This window comes from Cheilinus undulatus, linkage group 1, assembly GCF_018320785.1.
Source record: "Cheilinus undulatus linkage group 1, ASM1832078v1, whole genome shotgun sequence".
Lineage (NCBI taxonomy): Eukaryota > Metazoa > Chordata > Actinopteri > Labriformes > Labridae > Cheilinus > Cheilinus undulatus.
Genome location: NC_054865.1, coordinates 58,351,637 through 58,373,424, shown reverse-complemented (window position 1 = coordinate 58,373,424; position 21,788 = coordinate 58,351,637). Strand labels below are relative to the sequence as shown.

Below are 21,788 nucleotides of genomic sequence, written 5' to 3'. Positions count from 1 at the left end.
ATGAAATATTTTATAAGCTTTAAAGAATGACAAAATCTTTAAAGGCAAGGATGGAATGTTTTATAAGCTTTAAAGAATGACATTTAAAAGCAAGGATGGAATATTTTATAGTATTTAATGAATGATCATCCTTAAAGACAGGGATGGAATGATTTATTAGCTTTAAAGAATGACATTTAAAAGCAAGGTTGTGTTGTTTTATAGTATTAAATGAATGATCATCTTTAGAGGCAAGGATGGAATGCTTTTAAAGTTTTAAAGAATGACATCTTAAAGAAGGATGGAATTTTTGCACTTTTAAGGATGACATCATCTTTAAAGGCAAGGATGGAACATTTTGTAAGCTTTAATGAATGACATATTTAAAAGCAAGAATGGAATATTTTGTAAGCTTTAATGAATGCCATGTGTCAAAGTAAGAATGGAATATTATATAGGCTTTAAAGAATGAAATCTTTAAGTGCAATGATGGAATATTTTAGGAGCTTTAAAGGATGACATCATCCTAAAATGCATGGATGGAATGTTTTAAAGTCAGGGATGTCGGGTTTTTTCTCACCAATTCTGCAGAATAGTGGGTCATCTGCAAGTTTAAAGAAGATTATCTGGCTAACGGTGGGACTGTTGAATGGAGACACGCTCACATTCTGTTGAGTAGAAGAAGAAGGCTTCAGCGAGCCGAGAGCGTTGGTCGAGCCGAGCTAAAAACAGCTATGAGAACGGATGATGTTTGAGGAAAGAGCTAGAATAGAGCGACACCATTGCAAATTTAAGCTAGGATGCTATCGCTAGTTTTGATCTGATAGTAGCTGAAGGGCTAACATGTTTTTTTTACAGGAACTGTGGTCTAATCTCTTACTTTTCAGCTCTGGTTGTTAATCAGTAAATTATAAAATAAAAACTGTGATCAGAACCTGGATGTTTATTGACAAATGAAGAAGAGAACAGTACGACACCATGACAACACTGCCACTACCAATATGGCGGCTGCACTGGTGCATGGCTGCAGCATGCTGACACAGCCAGTGGAACTAGGTCTATAATATATATTTCTATGATTAGACGTCACAGGAACATGGCCGCCATGCATTATGGCCTATCATGATCCCTGTCTGTATCAACGTGATTTCACTTTTCATGACTTTATAAACATAAACGGTTGATGTGCATCACGCCACGCGCATCATCAGCTCCTCCAGTGCTCGCTCTCGGTGGTTCTCGTGGACCAGCAGCACCTCTTTGATGGCGTTCTGCTGGAACCCCATCTCGTTGAACTGACTGAGCAGATGGAGGAACTCCTGGGCCTGCACACAGAGAGAGATTACCGATGGAACCGGACTCTGGAGGAGAGCGTGGAGGATCTGTCAGCGGGTCTTACCTTGGTCTCACAGTTCTGGAACATCTCCAGAGCCTCCTCTACCTGAGCCATGTCGTAACCCAGCTGGCACAGGTGATCACAGGCCACCAGGTAACTCAGAATCTGTAGACACACATAAACCAGCGAGAGTTAGCAATGTTAGCAAAGCTAGCCTCTGTTTCAGCAGAGTGGAAGTAGAGGACCGATGTTCAGGAGGCAGGGGCAAAACTAAAACAAAGGGCCCAGACACACCAAGACTTTGTGGGCTTTGTGTGCTATGCTTCCAACTGTGTGGCCACAGATTAGAGAAGGTCCTTTTCTGTTCCAGCGTGACTGAGCTCCAGAGCACAAGGAAGGACTAGAAAGACATGGTTTGATGTGTTCAGAGGAGGAACTGGATTGGGAAAAAAATCCTACAGAAACAGTCCAGAATGTTGTGGAAAGTCTTCCAGGAAGAGTGGAAGCTGTTAGAGCTGCTACATGGATCTGAACATAACTTCAGGTGGTCAGGTGTCTGAATACTTTTGTCCATATAATGTAGTTTATGTTGGCTGTGCTTGGCTGATTCCATTATACTCACATCAGCTACATGCATCTGAGTTTGAACATATAAAGCTGTATATTTTTCTGTATAATCAAATATATTTATGTTTTCTGCTTCCAGGCTCTAGTGGTGACTCCAGGAACTGCAGCTTGTTGTACGTGTTCAGTCCCTTTAGTTTGGGGATCGTGTTAATGCTAGAGCTTAAACAAAGTGGATGTTAGTGTAAAAGTGCTGTGGATTTTTTTTTCATGTAGCGGACGTTTACCTTACTTTTTTAAAAATTTTATTCTTTAAATCAGTGGCTTTCAAACTTTTTTCGCCCAAGGCACACCTAAGGTTGAAGCCAAAATCTCAAGGCACACAATATTCATATCAATGCAAAATACACTTTTGAAATAATGTAACAGTCAAGGCGGCCCATAAGGGGGATACAGGGGAGAGGTTTCTGGGGCCCAGACAACTGGGGGTGGCAAAAGTGGGCAAAAGGTGCCTGAAAGGTGGCAAAAATTGGTTAAAGTGATGATAAAACTTGGCAAAATTGGGTAAAAAGTGGCAAGACAAAGTCAAAAATGGTTAACAATTGGCATAAAGGGCCAAAACATTGGTTAATAGTGGCAAAACATGTTGAAAGGGTCAAAAAGGTGACAAAAAATGGTTACAAGTGGCCAAAAGGGTTAAATGTTGTAAAACGGTGGCTTAACAGTGATTAAAAATGGGCAAAATTGGGCAAGAAGTGGCCAAACAAAGGCAACGTGAGTGAAAATTAGAAAGAAGGTGGCAAAAATGGGTTGAAAGTGTCAAAAAGGTGACAAAATAGGTTACAAGTGGCAGAAAGGTGGCAAAAAGGGGTTAAAGTTGCTAAAACATGGTAAAAAGTGATGAAAAAATTGGTTAAAAATATCCAAATAACAGCAAACATTGGCAAAAACTGTCAGAAAGGTAACAAAAATGGGTTAAATGTGGAAAAAGTAGCAAAAAGTATCAAAAAATGGGTCAAAAGTATTTTTTAAAAAGTGGCAAAATTACAAAAAAGCCACAAAATGGTTTAAGTTGACAACATTAGTGGCAAAATGGGTAGAAACATTGGTTAACTTGGTTAAAAGTAGCATGAATTAATAATTTTAACACCAATTTCAACTCAATAATAGCTTGCCAAATGAGGTAACTGTTAGCCAGGATGCTAGCACCAATGCTACTGATCCAACACACACACTCATCAGTAAAGCACTACTGGGGAGGGTCCATTCTCTGGGGTTTATCAGGGGTCCAGCCAGATTCCCAAGGCACACCTAGACTGGTCTCAAGGCACTCCATTTGACAACCACTGCTTTGAATGAGCTCCACTATGACAGGTAAGCAGCTCTCTGCATTGTCATGCAGCCTAACTTCCCTCTCTGCACTCCTGTCAGTCTCTCCTTCAAGCAGCCGAGCTGACAGGCTCTCACTATTGACAAGTACCTAAAACAACCCCGCTTCAAAAATGCCGAACTGTCCCTTTAAGGCTTCATCAACCAGCTGATACAGAGAGAGCCGGGGCATGTGGAGCTCCCTGTGGGACCTCCTCTGTTCTGTGTGACATCAGTGAAATCTAATCTGTGTGGGAGGATTCTCTGCTCTTCATTTCTCCTCCACTGACCCACAGAAACACACCTGGAGGTGAACCTCAGCTGATCTGGTCTAAACCAGCTGATGGACTCACAGGGGCTGACCTAGAACCAGGCTTTATGAGACCACCAGGACCAGGCCGGTCTAGACTCAGAGGTCCAGCAGACAAAGCAGCACTCTGATTCCTTTTATACCAAAATAAAAGTCCCCTCCATGCTGTTTGTCCTCTCTCTCTTCCTGTTTTCAGTAAATCTTCATCACTTCCTGTTGACGGCCTTTCTCACTGACCCCCAGCTCATGGTTACTTTGAGTTCACATTCTGTTGTGGGAAAACAGAGCGCTGGGCGACCGTGGAAACTCTGCTCTATTTTTACCCAGGCTTATAAAGGCTTAGTATTGTGGATTTTAGTTTCACTCCCACCCACTCTCATGTTTATTTTTATCTACTTTTTCACTGTTTACCTCATGGGCTCCTCAAGTTCTTTATATTGGAGATGTTTTTCTTTCAATGAAAAAGAATGTATAAGAATGGACAACACAACAACTCTCCTTAACTGATGCCAAAGTATTCAGAGCCCCCCTACTGACTGGCTCCATCCTCCTTTGTGTGAAACATCAGATAACTTTCCTCAATTCAGAGTCCAGCTTGACCCTGTAGACACACACATGTGTCACTCCACAGTCAAGGTCAAGCTGGGCAGCACTGTGGAGCATGGCGGTGGCAGCATCATGCTGTGGGGATGCTTCTCAGCAGCATCGTGCTGTGGGGATGCTTCTCAGCAGCTGGCCCTGGATGGCTTGTAAAGGTAGAGGGTAATATGAATCCTGGAAGACAGTCTTATTCAGTCTGACAGAGACCTTCACATTTATTTTTACATCACATATATTTATGTAATTGGCATTACTTTGTAGTTTTTGTCAGATAGCCAAGTCTTATAGACCATGACTATAGCGGCTATTTGTCAAAACAAAGGTTTCAACAAAAGGGACTAACTTTTACAAACGACCACGATGCTCCACTCCAGTTGGGTTGTACACGGGCAATAAGAAAGTTCAGTTTCCACTCAGGATTCATCGTTTTTTGTCATTTACTCAGCTAAAACAAAGTTAACAAACATTTCATGCCACGTCTCATTGACCTGGTAAAAAACCTGTATCCCCTTCCCCTTCCTGGTGCATGAACCCCAACGGCACACCCTCTACCTATATGGGAACGTGTCAGATCTGGCACAGGGCCAAAAAAACAAAACAAATTCATTATCGAAAATAACCTGGTGAAAAAGCTCCGACAGTGACCGAATTATAAAACCAATAAAAGGGTAAAACATCTGAGGGAGTGAATACTTTTTAATGGCACTGTATCTGATCCCGGGTCAGTGAGGAGCTTTGGGACATAAACCGACCTGGTCTGGGGTCTGCCGGCCCGTCTTCTGCAGGGCGATGAAGGCGGTACGGAGAGGGTATCCTCGGGCCGTGATGGCGGCCAGGAGCTCTCTTTCCTCTGGGCTCAGAGCGGACAGAAGCTCTGCCGATGAGTCTGAGGGCGAGGGGGGGGCACAGCGGGGCGAGGCTGCAGGGGGCAGCGTGCAGGAGTCTGGGCTCAAAGACTGGAGGGGACACAAAGAGATGGTGTGTCAGTAAAAACAATCACGTTTGACTGAAACTGGACTTTAACAGATAAGAAAACATGATGAGGCTCATTTATGCTCCCTAAAACCAGATAAACTGACACTCCCCACATACTCAGGCTTCTTTTCAGAGAGAATGTGCAGACAGCTCTACATGAGCTAGAGGCTCTTTTTAGATGTGCAGTGGTAAGATAGTTGCACATATTTCTGTCTCTAAATCAATCGTCCCTAAGACCTCTATCCTGGGACCATCAGATGTTCTAATGGAGCTATAACTAATCATCTAAGCGCGCAAATGAGACTGCAGAGAGAGTGAGTATGTGAATCCAACCCGGTGTAAAGCTGAATGGGCTCTGCTGAGAAAGACATTTGTAGAGACGTTCATCCTAATCCTCATGAAGGTCTTAACCCGGCTGGACTCAGGCAGCAGACTTTACACGCTCTATATTTAGAGTGCAGATCCTTGAAAACATTCAGGAGATGTGAAGGAGAAAAGATGAGACGGCTTGGAGAGACTTCAGCCTCCTTCAGCAGACAGAGAGGAGCGGGAGGATGCTTAGAGACCTGAATCAGCACTGCTGCAGACTCTGGAGCCTCTCCTTCCTGGATCTAAAAACGCTGAGCCACAGAAAACCTAGGGCGGTGTTTTACTGTCAGACACTAACACTAGATTTCATTCAAGTCTGATTTATGTGAGTGGCCGGCTAAATCTTCATCCACATGAAAACTTCCCCCTTATTCCAAGTCCTCCTCTCACACCCATGTGTGAACATATTTAGAGGGTAGAATTAGGCTCTGATTGAAGCTCTGACCGAGGGTCCCACCGAGGGTCTGACCGCGGCTCTAACCGAGGGTCCGCCTGAGGGTCTGACCAAGGCTCAGACTGAGGGTCCCACCGAGGGTCTGGCCAACTCTGACTGAGGCTTGGACTGAGGCTCTGACCGAGGCTCTGAATGAGGGTCCGACAGTTCGGTTTCACATCAAAGACAAAGCTGAAATGGAGCCGGGATTAATCTTTGCATTACTGACCATCCGCTCCATTTTAACCTCGGTTCTATGGGTCTATCGGGCCGCATCCTGCACATGTTCTATCATTGAAGTCTTCACTTTGAAACACAGGACAGAAACCAGTCCAGAAAAAAACAGAATAACGAGAGTTTCTCCTGATTTTTGAGTCTTGTTCCGTTTAACTGTGGTCCAGCTCAGTTTCCCTCTGATCCCATCCTTATCCAGGCGAGTTAACTCCATAAACATGCTCATAAATCAGACCCAGCTCATACAGTCTTCACTAAAAAGGCTCCCTGGATCTGGATGGACCTGTAGCTGACATTGCTCAGCACATGATTTCCAGTGGTGTTAAAATGTTTGGTTGTTGTTGTGCAGAAAACCTGCAGAGCTATGGACCAAAGAAGGAAGAGGACCTACAGCTCAAGGTTGCTCATAAGGGGGGATAACGGGGAGAGCTCTCTGGGGCCCAGACAGTTCTGTGGGCCGGTGCAGGTCTGTCTGAGTCTGTATCAAACACAGAGCATAAATGAGCCTTAAACGGATCTAACATGAAGCAAAGCTTCTTACCTTCTGTGTGCTGCTGGGATGGCGGATGCTGGCGGGCCGGTCCACAGTATTGGCTCTGATGTTGGGGGCCCTGGCGTTCGAGGCTCTCGTGCTGGCGTCTTGGCTCTTCTTGGACTGGCTGTCTGTTATGAGATCAGGTTTGGAGGAGTCCAGCCCGGACAGGGAGCGCTGCCTGAGGTTCTTCCTGCGCTGGTGTGGGAGACTGCTGAGGCATGCGGGGGGGTTCAGGAGGTCTGGGACGAAGGCTTTTTGTGCTTTCCTGGGACCCAGAGCTACAGGAGTCTTCCCATCAGGGCAGGTTTTCTTTGATAGACGGACCTTGGCTTTCAGAGCGCTCTCTCCCTCCTCCTCAGAGTCCCACATGGCAGACTTGGAGCGCAGAACCTTGGGGTTGAGGCTGTGGGAGCGCTGCCGAGGGTTGGGCTCCCAGAAGTCGGAGCAGTGGCGGCTGGCCAGGCGGCTCTGCTGGGGACTGCTGAACATCATCCAGTATGGAGGACAGGACGGCTGCAGGCCTGAAGGCGAGGACAGGGGCAGAGGGCGTGGCTGGCTGGAGAAGCCGCTCTGCAGACCGGTGAGCACCCAGTTCTCCAGACTGAACTCATACTGGAACGAGACGGGACAAGGTTTTAGTTCTGCAGGTCATCTACGAGGGGGCTAAAACATAAACAGATCTGTTAATGTCAAAGACAAATCTTTGATTTTTTTAGATTATAAAGCAGTGTTACTCTACCCTGCTCAACCAAAGAGCCAAACTGTTGAAAAATACCTTTGCAAGAGCCACAATCGAAGTGGTGAAAAGTGGCAAAAATGGGTTAAAGTGACACTAAGAATTTGTTAAAGGTGGCAAAAATGGTCAAAACTGGGAGAGAAGTGGCAGAAATGAGTAAAGGGAGGCAAAAATGGGCAAAAAGGAGCAAAAAAGTGTAAAAAATGAGTGAAAGGTGACTAAAATGGGCAAAAAGCAGTAAAAAGTGGCAAAAAGGGGAAAGGGTGGCATTTAATGGCAAAAGGCATCTTAAATGGGCCAAAAAATGGCAAGAAATGGGAAAAAACAGCAATAAGCAGGATAAAGGGGTAAAACCTGGTGTAAAAGGCCAAAAACGGGGTAAAAAGTGCAAATAGATGTGGCAAAAAGTGAGCTTAAATAAGTAAAAATGGATTAAAAGTGGCACAAAAGTTTAAAAAAAGGGCAAAAAATTTCAAATAAGGGCGATGGAAATATACAGACAAAAAATAAGGGTGACAATTACTGCCAACTGTAGAAGTGTTGCAAACAAACTGATTAATGTGCCCTGCAATGGATAATTTCTGAGGTCAAAGGTTCCTTTTATTAAGGTTTTCTGGGGGAATAATATTTCAAATTTAGAAATAAAGGAGCCACAAATCATCACAAAAGAGCCACGCGTTGATTATCACTGTTATAAAGTCTTATATTTATGAGGAACCAGACTGAAATCAGTGTTTCTCTAAATGTCTCCTCTCAGTCCAGATGATGATGATTGTAAAATCACATCTACAGCTTTATTTATTTATTAGTCACAGTAAAACGTAGAATCTTAGACTGCTGTGAGGGAAACATGTTCGTCTGGTCCTAGATCCTTGTAAACGGCATGTTTGTCTTTAAAATCTCAAAACTCAAAGTTCTGCTCCTCATAAATGCATGCCTTCTTAAACTCAGGCTACCACAGGTGAAGAGGTTTTATTTTGAAGTTTGCACCATCCACTTCCTGTTTGGATCTGTGGCCTTTAGACTAGTGGTTCTCAAACGGTGCCTTGGGAATTTGTACAACCACACGTCATCACTACGACTTTATCACAAGTACTGAAAAACCCCAAATGGGCCCTGCCTGATTGGGATTTATTGATGATGTCAGTGTGTTGGGTTGCTAGCATCCTGGCTAACAGTTGAAAGGCATGGCAACCTATTACTGGGTATACTGGGTTATAATTCATGCAACTTTTAACCAAGTTGACAATTTCATCTACCCATTTTTGCCCCTTTTTTGACAACTTAAACCCTTTTGCTGCTTTATAGCATTTATTGCCACTTCTTGTTACTACTTTTGGCCCATTTTTTGCCACGTTTTTTGGACATTTTGGCCACATTTAACCCATTTTTGCCCACTTTCGCTATTGTGTGGCCATTTTTTGCCACTATTGTAACCTGAGTTTCCGTTAGCCGGTAATTGCCGGTCATTGGCCGGTAAAAAGGGCAGAAGTCTGGCAAATAAAAATATAACCGGTTAAAACGTCCGGCAGAAAACACGCCAATGACCAGATAAGTAAATACTGAATACTTGCATATTGTATTCTGTGTAACCTAGGAGACAGTTGCTAGAATGCGTTAATATAAACTAAAAGCTGCCTAATCTTACTACATCTACTGTCCTGGTGCTGGGGTTGTTTATCTCCTCAGACCAAGCACATGGCTAATTATGTATGCACGATGACGTCAAAGCGAATCTATCGCTCTACTGCGCCTGCTCATTACTGCTGGAGACTCTGCAGGGAAAGTTTGACCAGAGCTTTTGCATAAAGCAGAAGTTTAATCTAAGTGTCCTTCTCCCGTTTAGTGCAGACTTGTGTATCAATGTGTCACAGAATACCAGATTTATGCGTTTTGCTGCTGTTAATGCAGCAAACTAATATTAAAGCAAATGTCCGGTAGTTGTTCTAAATGGCCGGAGTTTTTGAGGACTGCTGGTCATTTTGACCGGGGACAAAAAAGTCTAGTGGAAACGCTGCTTGTGACCCCTTTTTACCACCTTTTATGACTGTAACCGTTTTTTGCCACTTTTGATCTGTTTTGCCACTTTTTTGCCATTTTCACCCACCTCTGCCTTTGTTTGACCACCTTTTTGCCCAATTTTGCCCTTTGATATCACTTTTAACCCATTTTTACCCCCTTTTTACAACATCTAACCCTGTTAGACCATTTGTAATCCATTTTTGCCACTATTTTTACACTTTCAGCAGGTTTTTGCCAATTTCAACCCATTGTTTGGCCACATTTTTATCAATTTTCACCCATTTCTGACTTTGTTTTGCTGCTTTTTGCCCAATTTTGTCATTTTTTTCATCACTTTTAACACCTTTTACCCACTTTTTCCATCTCCATGATCCCCCAGTTGGCTGGACCCCAGAAAGCTCTCCCCTTCAGGCCCCCTTATAGACCACCTTGACTGTAACATTATTTTAAAAAAGCCTATTTTGTATCGATTTAAATGTGGTGTACCTTGGGCAAAAAAAGTTTGAAAACCACTGCTTTAGACGGTGGCCAGTTTGAAAACCAGAGCCTCTCACCTCAGTGTCCCTCAGGATGGTCAGATAATCAGGAAGCTTCACTTTGACGTCATCTTTGACTTCCTGTGAGACGGTCTGTGGTATCTTCAGAGGGACCCCGTCCATCCTGATCACTGCACACAGACACAAACACACACAGGTGAGAGTCCTTCTAACAGGCACCTTTAACCTCACAGGTTTGAAACTCCTGACCACCCGGGGACAGTGAAGCAGAGGAAACCTGCTGCTGTTGGTCCCGTTTACACATTTTTAGAGATTATTTGGGTTTTTAGGCTTTTAGTGATGGAGCAGGGACTGACAGCCAGCTGACTGGACCTGTGACAGAATCAGAGGTAGACCATTATTGGCCTGTTCAATTATCAAGCAAAGGTTTGGAATTCAGCCGATTGTATTTCAACAATAATCTGTAAAATTGATTTAAAAAAGCCAGCTGCTTTGGTTCACTGCAGAGTGTGTCTTCCTCTTTGTCTTTGTTTCTCCACTTTCTCACAAAAAGTCCTGTACACAACACAGCCTGATTGGCTAGATGTCCCATGAGTTCTAGCCAATCAGCACTGAGGTCTGGGTGCCACTGACACAGTGAGCATACAGCAGCACTTCCTGTTTCCCCCTGCTGCTGTGTGGCTTATGCTGATAGAGATAGGGCTAAATAGTTTATTTTTATCACCAGATCATGTGATTTTATGTTTGCAAAATTTAAGAACATTTTGTGTGCCAAAACAATTGGCTTCAAATATTGATTATCAGTTTCATGAACCACTAATAACTGGTATCACATCGGCCCTGAAAAACCAAAATGGCCGACCCAAAGACACGATATGCAAGGACCATGAGTAAACCTCTGATGCTTTCATCGTGTAACAACAGACAGACAGTTCTACAATGAAGACAGTAAAGTGTCTGCTGTGTGTTTATTTCATGTACTTTATAGCTCCAGTGGCCATACTGACTTTCTATGGAGCTATTATTGTTGCAAAACTATGTGCAAATCCACAAATGCATGCACGTAGCCACAAGTGCATGCATAAATCCACAAATGCGTGCACGTAGCCACAAGTGCATGCATAAATCCACAAATGCGTGCACAAATCCACAAATGCGTGCACACATCCATAAAACGTGTGCACAAATCCACAAACATATGCACAAATCCACAAATGCGTGCACAAATCCACAAATGCGTGCACACATCCATAAAACGCGTGCACAAATCCACAAACGTGTGCACAAATCCACAAACATATGCACAAATCCACAAACATGTGCACAAATCCACAAACATGTGCACAAATCCACAAACATGTGCACAAATCCACAAACATATGCACAAATCCACAAACATGTGCACAAATCCACAAACATGTGCACAAATCCACAAACATATGCGCAAATCCACAAATGCGTGCACAAATCCACAAACATATGCACAAATCCACAAACGTGTGCACAAATCCACAAACGTGTGCACAAATCCACAAACATGTGCACAAATCCACAAACATGTGCACAAATCCACAAATGCGTGCACAAATCCACAAATGCGTGCACAAATCCACAAGTGCGTGCACAAATCCACAAACGCATGCACAAATCCACAAACATGTGCACAAATCCACAAACATGTGCACAAATCCACAAATGCGTGCACAAATCCATAAAACGCGTGCACAAATCCACAAACATGTGCACAAATCCACAAACATGTGCACAAATCCACAAACATGTGCACAAATCCACAAACGCATGCACAAATCCACAAATGCGTGCACAAATCCACAAATGCGTGCACAAATCCACAAACGCATGCACAAATCCACAAACATGTGCACAAATCCACAAACGCATGCACAAATCCACAAATGTGCAGACCACTGTAATGGTGGACTGGGTTAATTCTGGAAGGGTTCTAATAGGATTTGAAGAGCTGGTCCATTTGAAATAATGCTTTTTTATTTTTTTGAAAAAGCAAAACAGTTGAAAAATATAAATAGTTGAAAAAAGTATTAAAAACAGCCAATAAAAGCACAAGAAGCTGAAAAGTTTAAAAGTGAAAATAGCCCAAGAAATGCTGAAGTTATGAGGAGTTGAAGAAAGTGCAACTTTGTTGAAACTTGCCATCTGTTTAACATTCTTTAAATAAAGTTTAATATTCAAAAAGTGTAAACGTTAGAAATAAGAAAAGTCACAGCAATTGTACAGGACAGAAGCTGAATTTTTTAAAGTCTGAATGGCATTGATACTACATAGTATGACGGAGTAGATAGCCGGCACAAAAGAATAAAGATGGCCGCCCCGAAGAACAACAGTGAAGATGCTGATCCAGCATCTCTACTTTTTATCATCGGCCCAGCAGTGAGCACAGGTTTATCTGTTTAGACCAGTGTTACTCAACATGTGACTCTTTAATGTCTTAATCTTAAATATTATTCCTCCAGAAAACCTTAAAAAAGGGATTTTTTTGTCCCTTTTTACCTTTTTTGCCACTTTTCACCTATTAAAGCCACCTTGTTACACTACATACCCCTTCTTTCTTACTTTTTGCCACTTTTGTCACAATTTTTTTTGCCACTTTTTGCCCATTAAAACTACCTTTGCCATTAAATACCACTTGTTCCCTTATTTCCCCATTTTTGCCCTTTTTCCACCATTTTTTGCTACTTTTTGCCCATTTAAGCTGCTTTTTTGCCATTAAATAGTACTAGTTTCTTATTTTTTTGCCCATTTTTGCCACTTTTATCCCTTTCTTGACCTTTTCCCCCTTTTTTGCCCATTTAAGCATCTTTTTGCCATTGAATACCCCTTTTCCTCATTTTTCCCCATTTTTTGCCATTCTTGATTGCGTTTTGCCCATTTTAGCCACTTTTCACTCATTTTTTGCCTTGTTTTTTCCACTTTTGGACCATTTTTTGCTACCTGTAACTCATTTTTTTGTAACTTCTCACCCATTTTTTGCTACTTTCTGACCATTTTCCATTTTTCCTCCCCATTTTTGCTGCTTGGTGACCTTTTTTTTTTATCACCTTTAACTTATTTTTATTGCTTCTTAAAGCCGTTTTTGCCACTGTTCACCACTTAGACTGTGGCTCTTGCAAAGGTATTTTTCAACTACTTGGCTCTTTGGTTGAGTAACACTGTTTAGAGCCTGTTTTTGAGATTGTTCCAGAACATTCTGGAGTGTGTTTGTGCATCATGGATGTTAGCAGCTCTTAAAAATCCAGAATCACTGCAAAGATGGGCACCTTCAAAGTTCCTGCAAAAAAAACAAAACAAAATAAAAACATGCTTTTGCCTGCATGCAGACTGTTCCTGGTTCCACCAGTTAATGGTTAAAGTGGGCCAGTAGGTCCAGTCCTGATGAAGACATCCCAGACCCAGCATGGATGTAAGTGCACGGTGTAAACAGGGTCAAAATCATCACCAACATAATAAGGGCCAACCCAAAAATTCCTCACCGGAGTTTTGTGAGTTTTTTAATGTATCTATTTTTGCATGGTTATCACACTACTTCTGTTTAAACCACTTCCTGTTTAAAGATGTTTACTTCCTGCTGCTCAGATCATCCTGATTAAACGTTCAAACATGCGATTCCTGAGAAAAAGCTCATCCACAGCCTGTTTACATCATGTGAAGATCCTTAATTCAAACCCGTGAATGCTGACACGCTCAGAGCTGCAGAGGATCAGCCTCCTCTGAGCCCACTGACAGACACAAGCCCTCCCAGCTAATTTTACTTTCCCACAATCCTCGGGGTCTAAATGTGTCTCCTGTTACACAATCAGGAGTGTGCAGAGGAGGCAGCAGGCTCAAACAGAGCTAATATCCTGATATTCTACCATCTTTGGGCTCAGATGTGTGTTTATATGGAGCAGAGATGAAGCACATGTTTACATGAACAGACGGCAGAGATCAGCTGATCACAGAGCAGCTGTTCAGCCAGACACCCACGCCATAATCTCATTGTGCCGCTGTGGCTCTGACGTACACAGACGCACACGCTGCAACAGCTACACACTAATGGATACACACATGCTACAGCAGCTACACACTAATGGATAGCTGCAACAGCTACACACTAATGGATACACACATGCTACAGCAGCTACACACTAATGGATACACACATGCTACAGCAGCTACACAATCACCACATAAACACATGCTACAGCAGCTACACACTAATGGATACACACATGCTACAGCAGCTACACACTAATGGATACACACATGCTACAGCAGCTACACACTAATGGATACACTCATGCTACAGCAGCTACACACTAATGGATACACACATGCTACAGCAGCTACACAATCACCACATAAACACATGCTACAGCAGCTACACACTAATGGATACACACATGCTACAGCAGCTACACAATCACCCCATAAACACATGCTACAGCAGCTACACACTAATGGATAAACACATGCTACAGCAGCTACACACTAATGGATACACACATGCTACAGCAGCTACACAATCACCCCATAAACACATGCTACATCAGCTACACACTGACCACATAAACACATGCTACAGCAGCTACACAATGACCACATAAACACATGCTACATCAGCTACACACTGACCACATAAACACATGCTACATCAGCTACACACTGACCACATAAACACATGCTACATTAGCTACACACTGACCACATAAACACAGCTGTTTTCTGAAACTTCTCTTTTAAGGTCAGAGAGTCCAGGACAGACCCACATGGTAGATCTGCGGTCCTTCTTCAGCTACGAGGAGAGCATCAGGACTGATATCTGAACCCGTCTCTAGTCCAGGGGGAACTTAGAACAATCAACATAGAGGCTCAGTATCTCTAACAGGTTCATTCCTTCAATCAGAGATTTGGATTTATTGATCCACTTTCTACTGGAGACAATCAGGGCTACTGATTTCTGATTTAATCTAATCATTTAAGAAGTTTTTTTTATTCTGGGGTAATAAATGTCACAATTCTGACCTTTTTCTCAAAGTTCTGACTTAAGTTAGAATTTTATTATGGGAGAAAAAGTCTGAATTCTGGGAAGTCAATATTTTGAGAAAAAAAAAAAAAAAAAAATCCAAATTCAGATATTGGCTGATGCTTACAACAACAACAATAATAATAAAAATAATTATGATAATAATAATAATAATTAATCACTCAATAATTAATTGATCAATACATAATAATAAATACTAATAATAATAATACTAATAATAGTAAAAAATAATAATAATAATAGTTATAGTAGTAATAATAATCATAATAAATAAATAAATAAATAAATAAATAAATAAATAAATAAATAATAAAATAATATATAATCAATAAATAATGAATTTCCCTTCATGGATGAATAAAGTTATTATTGTATTGTATTGTAATCATAATCATAATAATAACAACAATACTAATAATAACAATAATAATAATTATTATTATTGTTATTATAACAAAAAACACCACATATTCCTTTATATTACTGATGCAGCGCTTTGCAAAAACAATTATAATCGTTGTCATATTTACTTTATTTATTTACATTATTTTAACTATGATTAATACTTATGTAGTTGTTTTTGTTTACTTACCTTTTTTTAATGTTATATTCATTTTTATTTTTATTTTTGGTGGTATTTTTTGTAGCTGTACTTTAACTGTGGAATTCACAATGCCTGATTTGTTCTTATTATTCTGGTTTTCTTATCTGCTTCCCTTTGTTGTCAATAATAACATTTTCATTTTTCTGTCATGGTGTTACACTAAAAATAATCATTTAAAAAAACACTCTGATTTTTTTAAGTGATATTCAAGTCAGGATTTCCTGGAAAAAATTCTGAGAATAAATCCAGAATTTTAGGGAATTGAAAAAATGAAAATAAAAATAATTTTAAAAATCAAAATGAAAATAATTCAATATAATTTTACCTCACATTAATTCATCAGGTTATAGTTCCAGTCTGCCATAGAAATCTGCTGTGTTATTAGACTGATGGAGAGACTCCTGGGGCTTTTTGAGGAGACTGGACCTTAATTTGGGGTCAGGGGGCCATTCAAGGTCCCTCATTTACATTTAAAATGCGAGTTCATTAAAATCATTTTACTATTATATAAATATTTTTGGTGAAGTTTAGATTTTCATTTAAAAGCATCAAGTGATCAACTAAACACTAAACAGCAGAATGAGGATGATTCCACGTCAGCCTAAAACAGCAGAAGCGTTTACTTTAGCTTCAGTTACACTTTAAAACAGACAACCTGTTAGAGATTCAGCTTCTATAGTTTTTTATTGTACACTTAAAAGATCAGATTTCTCTGTGAAAGCTCCTTAAAGCTCAGACACTCTGAATGTGAAGCTGCTATCATCTGTCAAAGCTGAATGTGTTCATGCAGAACTGAGAGGGTTAACTTTTGTGTGAAAATATCCTGATTAGGTTGATAATTCTTTGTACTCAGAGCTTTGAGTAATCCTTAAGTTCCTTACTTTTTCAGTTTTATTTGAGTAGATTTACTGAGCAGCACTTTTACTTCTATTTAAGCAGATTTAACCAAAGTAACGTGCTTTCAGTGGAGTACAGTAGTCTGCTGCTTCTGCACCTCTGAGGAACTCAGACCACATCCACACCTTTATATCTTTTAGTATAGAGGTTATAACACATCTAATATGCATGCACATGATACAGTATCATTAACAAAGCCTTATAGATGATGGGCTATGTGGAGTAAAACAACCAGTCAGTCTTACCTGCTCAGTGTGCAGCCCTCTCTCTCTGATGGTGGACAGAGCGTGTTTGTGACTCAGAGCTCAGAGGCTGTGGGTTAAACCAGAGGAGCCACCTGGACCACTAATCTACTGCCTGACAGTGACCTGAGGCAGACAATCACACTCTCTGATCCTGTTAGTAAAAACAACCAGACACATGAAGGCTGAGCACACGCATGTCTAACATGTCTGACTTCAGAGAAATGTTTGAGAGGAGAAACACCCTCACATTAACTAGAACGTTCCTCCATGCTGCTGATCAGTTACATAACCACATGGCCTTCAGCCGCCACGGCATCGCCACCCTCAGCAAACCCAGCCTCTGCACATGCAGCCTCCAGGTAGTGATGGGAATACCGGCTTTGTGTATTGATCCGGATTATCTGAGGTCAGCTCAGCATGAAGAGTCGGCTCTTTCAGCTCAGACACAGATCTTCATGTGGTACCAGTTTGGCTTTGTTAGATCAGCTAAATTTAGCCAGTGTGTGACCTGTGTCTTACTCCAGCTGTGCTTAATTCATTAGCTATCTGCCCCTTAGGAGAACTAACCGCTATTCTAAATCTTAAATTCCCTCTGCCATCAGGCTGTTGAACATTGATGACCGTCTCATGGACTGATAACTTTGTATTAACTTCTATGAATGCAGACTGACTCACTTCTTAGTGTGGCTCTTTGGTTCCTTTTCTGCTGAGGTGCTTACAGGTACATCTACCTGACCCTGGGTCTGTCATCTCCAGAGAGACCACATGAGGGAGCCAACGGGCCAATGAGCATCTCTCATGGTACCAACTACTTACTGGTGTCTGTTTGTGAATGTAAGCGTGGTCTGGGTAGACTGCTAAAACTGGATTACCCCTGAATCTGAATCCGACCCCCCTGGACTGGTCATGAGCTGACATATATAGCAATCACTCACACTCACATCTACGGGCAATTTAGTCACCAGGAACCTTCTTCCTAAACCAGGAACCTTCTTCCTAAACCAGAAACCTTCTTCCTAAACCAGGAACATTCTTCATAAACCAGGAACCTTCTTCCTAAACCAGGAACCTTCTTCCTAAACCAGGAACCTTTTTCCTAAACCAGGAACCTTCTTCCTAAACCAGGAACCTTCTTCCTAAACCAGGAACCTTTTTCCTAAACCAGGAACCTTCTTCCTAAACCAGGAACCTTCTTCCTACACCAGGAACATTCTTCCTAAAATTTCTAACCAGGAACCTTCTTGCTGAAGCAGGAACCTTCTTCCTGTTTCTGCTGAAGTTAAATCCCAAACTGATGCAGGGTCAGAGAAATGTTTCAGAGCTCACACAACAGAGAAAACCACAGATCAAGTCATCATCGTTTATTCTATTTAGTTATTTAGCTCTTTGAGAGTTTATGAAAATAAAAAAATATAATTATCAAACAGAGCGCAGCATGTACATCACATGATCAGGTCACATGATCAGGTTAACCCAGGATCATGTGACTGATCTGTCACATGTAAACCCCATCATGTTTGTGTCTGAGGTTCAGCTTTTTAGTCTCAGATTCAGATCAGACTCAGAGCATCTGTCAGTCCGAGTCGTCCGGCTGCAGGACGGAGGCCCACGCCTGGTCTGATGGGGGGTCAGGGAGGATCCAGGTTTGAGGAAGAAAAGAGCCATCAGGATGATCCGCCTCCACCAAGAACACGTCCCACTCCCTCCTGAGGATGAAAACATGATTTTTCACGGTCATCGTTTGGAGGAAACCCCAGACGGGCTGTCATCACTGACTCTGACTACACGTGAACATTTAGGCTGCGTCTGAAACCACTCACTCATCCCTACTCCTTTTCTATTTAGTGGACTATATAGTAGACTATATGGTGAATAGGGAGTGATTTCGGACACAGCCTTAGTTAATCTAAATAAACCAGGGAGGAAGAGGAGAAGGACCTGATCTGCAGCAGGGCGTGCAGGGATCTGTCAGCCTGAGTGTAGAACTGAGTGAACGGCTGCAGCAGGGAGTCAGCAGGAAGATCCTCTGGAACACAGAAACATGGTTCAGTTACTCACACAGGTACAGCCTTCACGCCTTCAGACAGTCTGAACATTTTTACCTCCAAACAGGACGGCGTGCACCCTGCGTTTCCTCTGCAGCTGTCTCTCCCTCTCCTTCTTCACCTTCCTCTCCTGCTCCCTCCTCCTCTCCTCCTCCTGCTCCCCCTCCAGCATCACCCTCAGAGCCTTCTCCTCAGCTGAATACAGCACTGTCCTCCTCTTCATCACATCCCTGAGCTCCTCCACGCGCTCGGTGAAGGCACCATCACACTCGGCCTCAGTAGAAATACCTGCGACACAGACGGACAGGAGGAGCGTGACCTTCATCATCTCTGAACCCTCTCTGGCTCTCACTGCTGGGCTTCAGAGAGAAGAATTACACAAGACATGATGGGAATTAGGTGTGACTGCCTCACCTTTCCTGGACGCCGCCTCCTTCCTCAGTTTTCGCAGCTTCTCCACAGCCCTAAGCACGTCCTGCATCCTCTTCACATCTGCCTGCTTCCTCCTCACCTCGCAGAGCACCGAGTCAGCAGCCAGCTTCACTTCCTGTTCCTGATGAGACACACAACACCTTCAACCCTTCTAGTTTCATTTACTGACAACAAAAACTAAGGATGTTTTTGCGCCTCGGCAGACACGTCAAATTCATTGCATATGGAAATGTACTTGGCAGTAGAACTTCTGATCTGATTCTTATTTTCTTTTCTCCCTCTCATCCGGGGCTGGGTGCCTCAGCCAGGCACAAATGCCCCTGACAACACATGCTTCATGCAATCCCCCCACCACAATAACACAGAGTCATGGGGGGGGTCATTTTTTATTATTTTTATCATGATTTTTCTAATCAGAGTGTAAGCATCCTCTGTTTTATTATCACTGACATCATCTTAATCACACCGTCACACCTTCATTAGGTGTGTTGGTGTAATCGTCCTCCTCATCATCGTCTCTCTCAGACCCACTGAAGCTGTGATATCCCTGGTACGATGTCAGCAGCCTAAAGAGCTGGAGTACTCACCTTCTTCTTCTCCTCCACCTGCTGTATCTGCTGCAGCCTCCATTTATCGATGCCTGCCTCCTTCTCAGCGCTGCGTTCCGCCCTCTGGTTCTCCTCCAGCTGCAGCAGTCTGCGTGATCTCAGCCTCCTGGACCTCCTCTTAGCGACCTGGGACAGTTTGGTCTTCCAACCAGCTAAGTTCTCACCATCACCAAGAACAGACAGTGAGTCCTGCAGCTCCTTCTTCAGCTTCAGAGCCTCAGAATAAGACCGAGCCCACATGCAGTCCTCCTGCACGCTGTTCCTTAGAGACTCACAGGTCTCAGCCAGCTGGGAGACCAGCTGAGCGGCCCGGTACAGAGCACGCCTCAGCTCGGGGATGCACCGGGGCTGCAGGTCAGGGACACTCTGGGGCTGTTCCTTGATCTGAGAGCTCCTGGAGGTCTTGCCTCTGCTCTGTAAGAAGCGTCTGATCCACTGCTGGTCCTGGTTCTTCTGAAGGTCAGCTTCATCCTCAGCTCGTCTTGGAGGTCCTTGATTCCAGTTTAGGTTGTCGTTCCGTGGAGGAAGCGGGGGATTCTGGCGTGTGTCTGGGTCATACTGAGCACTCTGATGATCTGGTCTGAACTGCTGATTCAGGGCCTGAAACGATGAGACCGGACTACAGTCAGAGCTCTAAAGCTTACAGGAGATCAAACCAAAATCTCAAGGCATGCCACATTCATATCCATCCAAAACATCCACATTAAACATCCTAGAGGATCTTTAGCCCCCCATCACTGTAGTAACAGCTCACTGTTGTTCAAATCCCTACGGCATACCTGAACCTTTGAGGAATACTGGTCTAGGACTGTGGCGGTATACCTCCAAACAGACTGACGTATCAGAGTAAACATTTCTCAACATATGGCGGCCCATTCTGGAAAATATGGAAACCCTTCTGCCCCATGTGACAGACCGTACCCAGTATAGATTTATACTGGGAATGTGCAGCTCACACCCACAGAAACATTCTACAGCTCACTGTCAGTGATAGCATCCCGTAAAAACAGGCTGCTCTTGGCTGCTGTGCCTTTGTTTACCGGGACAGGAGGCTCCATCCCGGGGAAGGGTCCGGTTGGAGGGTAGCCGAAAGGAGGCGGTGGGACGGAGGGGTCGAACCCGAACGGAGGAGGGAAGCGAGCTTCCCCGAAACTTCCTTCCATGGGAGGCGGAGGGTGATCGTATCCGAACCTATACGGGTGGCCGTCATATCCCTGAGGAGAAGCCCACTGAGGAGGAGCGTTAGGCGGCTGTGTCGGTGCATGAGCCCCGTCCGAGTACGGAGGTCTGTAAGCGGGTATCGGGGATCTGTTTATGGGGTACGACGGCTCCGTGTAGCTGCCATAATAGCCAGAAGGCTGCTGCATGTTGTCCATATTGCATAAATAATATAAAGACTATTCTAAGTCTTAAAACTTGACGATTATCTTCTCTGTTTTCGCTAAGTTCTCCTAGAAGCCGCCATGTTGTTTCTTCTTCAGGTCCCCGTGCTCTTTCCAAAGTACTTCTGACTAACAGCGCCAACAAGCTGGAGCGGCTTAAAATGGTACTACAACAGAAAAAAGGAGACAAAACGATGACGCAGTTTCTTCTCATGTATTCTCCTTTTTAAAACCCTAAAGACTGATTAACTAATGGATGGATGACGGCGCTGTTAGCTATACAAGTTTGAAGCATACAGTCAATGATCTAAAGGCTAGAGGCGTTTCAGATGACATTCTTATAGCTTCACTATATGGACAAAAGTATGGGTGGCCTGAAGTTAACTTTTTACTATTATTATTTATTCGTAAGTCGGATAATTGAGAAAAACTGTCATTTTTATGAATAAGAAAGTCGAAATTATGAGGTAAGGGGCAAAATAATTACTCAAAAGCCAAAATAATGACATAAAAAGTCAAGATCATGGGATAAACTGTCTAAATTATGAGTGACAA

The 21,788-nt window shown here is 42.8% G+C and overlaps 2 protein-coding genes across 2 annotated transcripts; both read right to left on the bottom strand.

Annotated features, from left to right (window-relative positions):
- Positions 1-293: 293 nt before the first annotated feature.
- ubap1lb (ubiquitin associated protein 1-like b) lies at positions 294-10,262 on the bottom strand. Its single transcript, XM_041782528.1, has 6 exons — positions 10,190-10,262; positions 10,016-10,128; positions 6,710-7,315; positions 4,910-5,113; positions 1,379-1,480; positions 294-1,304 (listed from the first exon to the last, which is right to left on the bottom strand). The coding sequence occupies exons 1-6, from the start codon at positions 10,260-10,262 to the stop codon at positions 1,170-1,172; spliced, it is 1,233 nt and encodes a 410-aa protein (XP_041638462.1). The 3' UTR covers positions 294-1,169.
- Positions 10,263-18,112: 7,850 nt separating this feature from the next.
- Positions 18,113-21,336, bottom strand: pdcd7 (programmed cell death 7). Its single transcript, XM_041784796.1, has 6 exons — positions 20,892-21,336; positions 19,831-20,451; positions 19,226-19,364; positions 18,869-19,099; positions 18,705-18,792; positions 18,113-18,472 (listed from the first exon to the last, which is right to left on the bottom strand). The coding sequence occupies exons 1-6, from the start codon at positions 21,225-21,227 to the stop codon at positions 18,340-18,342; spliced, it is 1,548 nt and encodes a 515-aa protein (XP_041640730.1). The 5' UTR covers positions 21,228-21,336; the 3' UTR covers positions 18,113-18,339.
- Between the last annotated feature and the right edge of the window lie 452 nt (positions 21,337-21,788).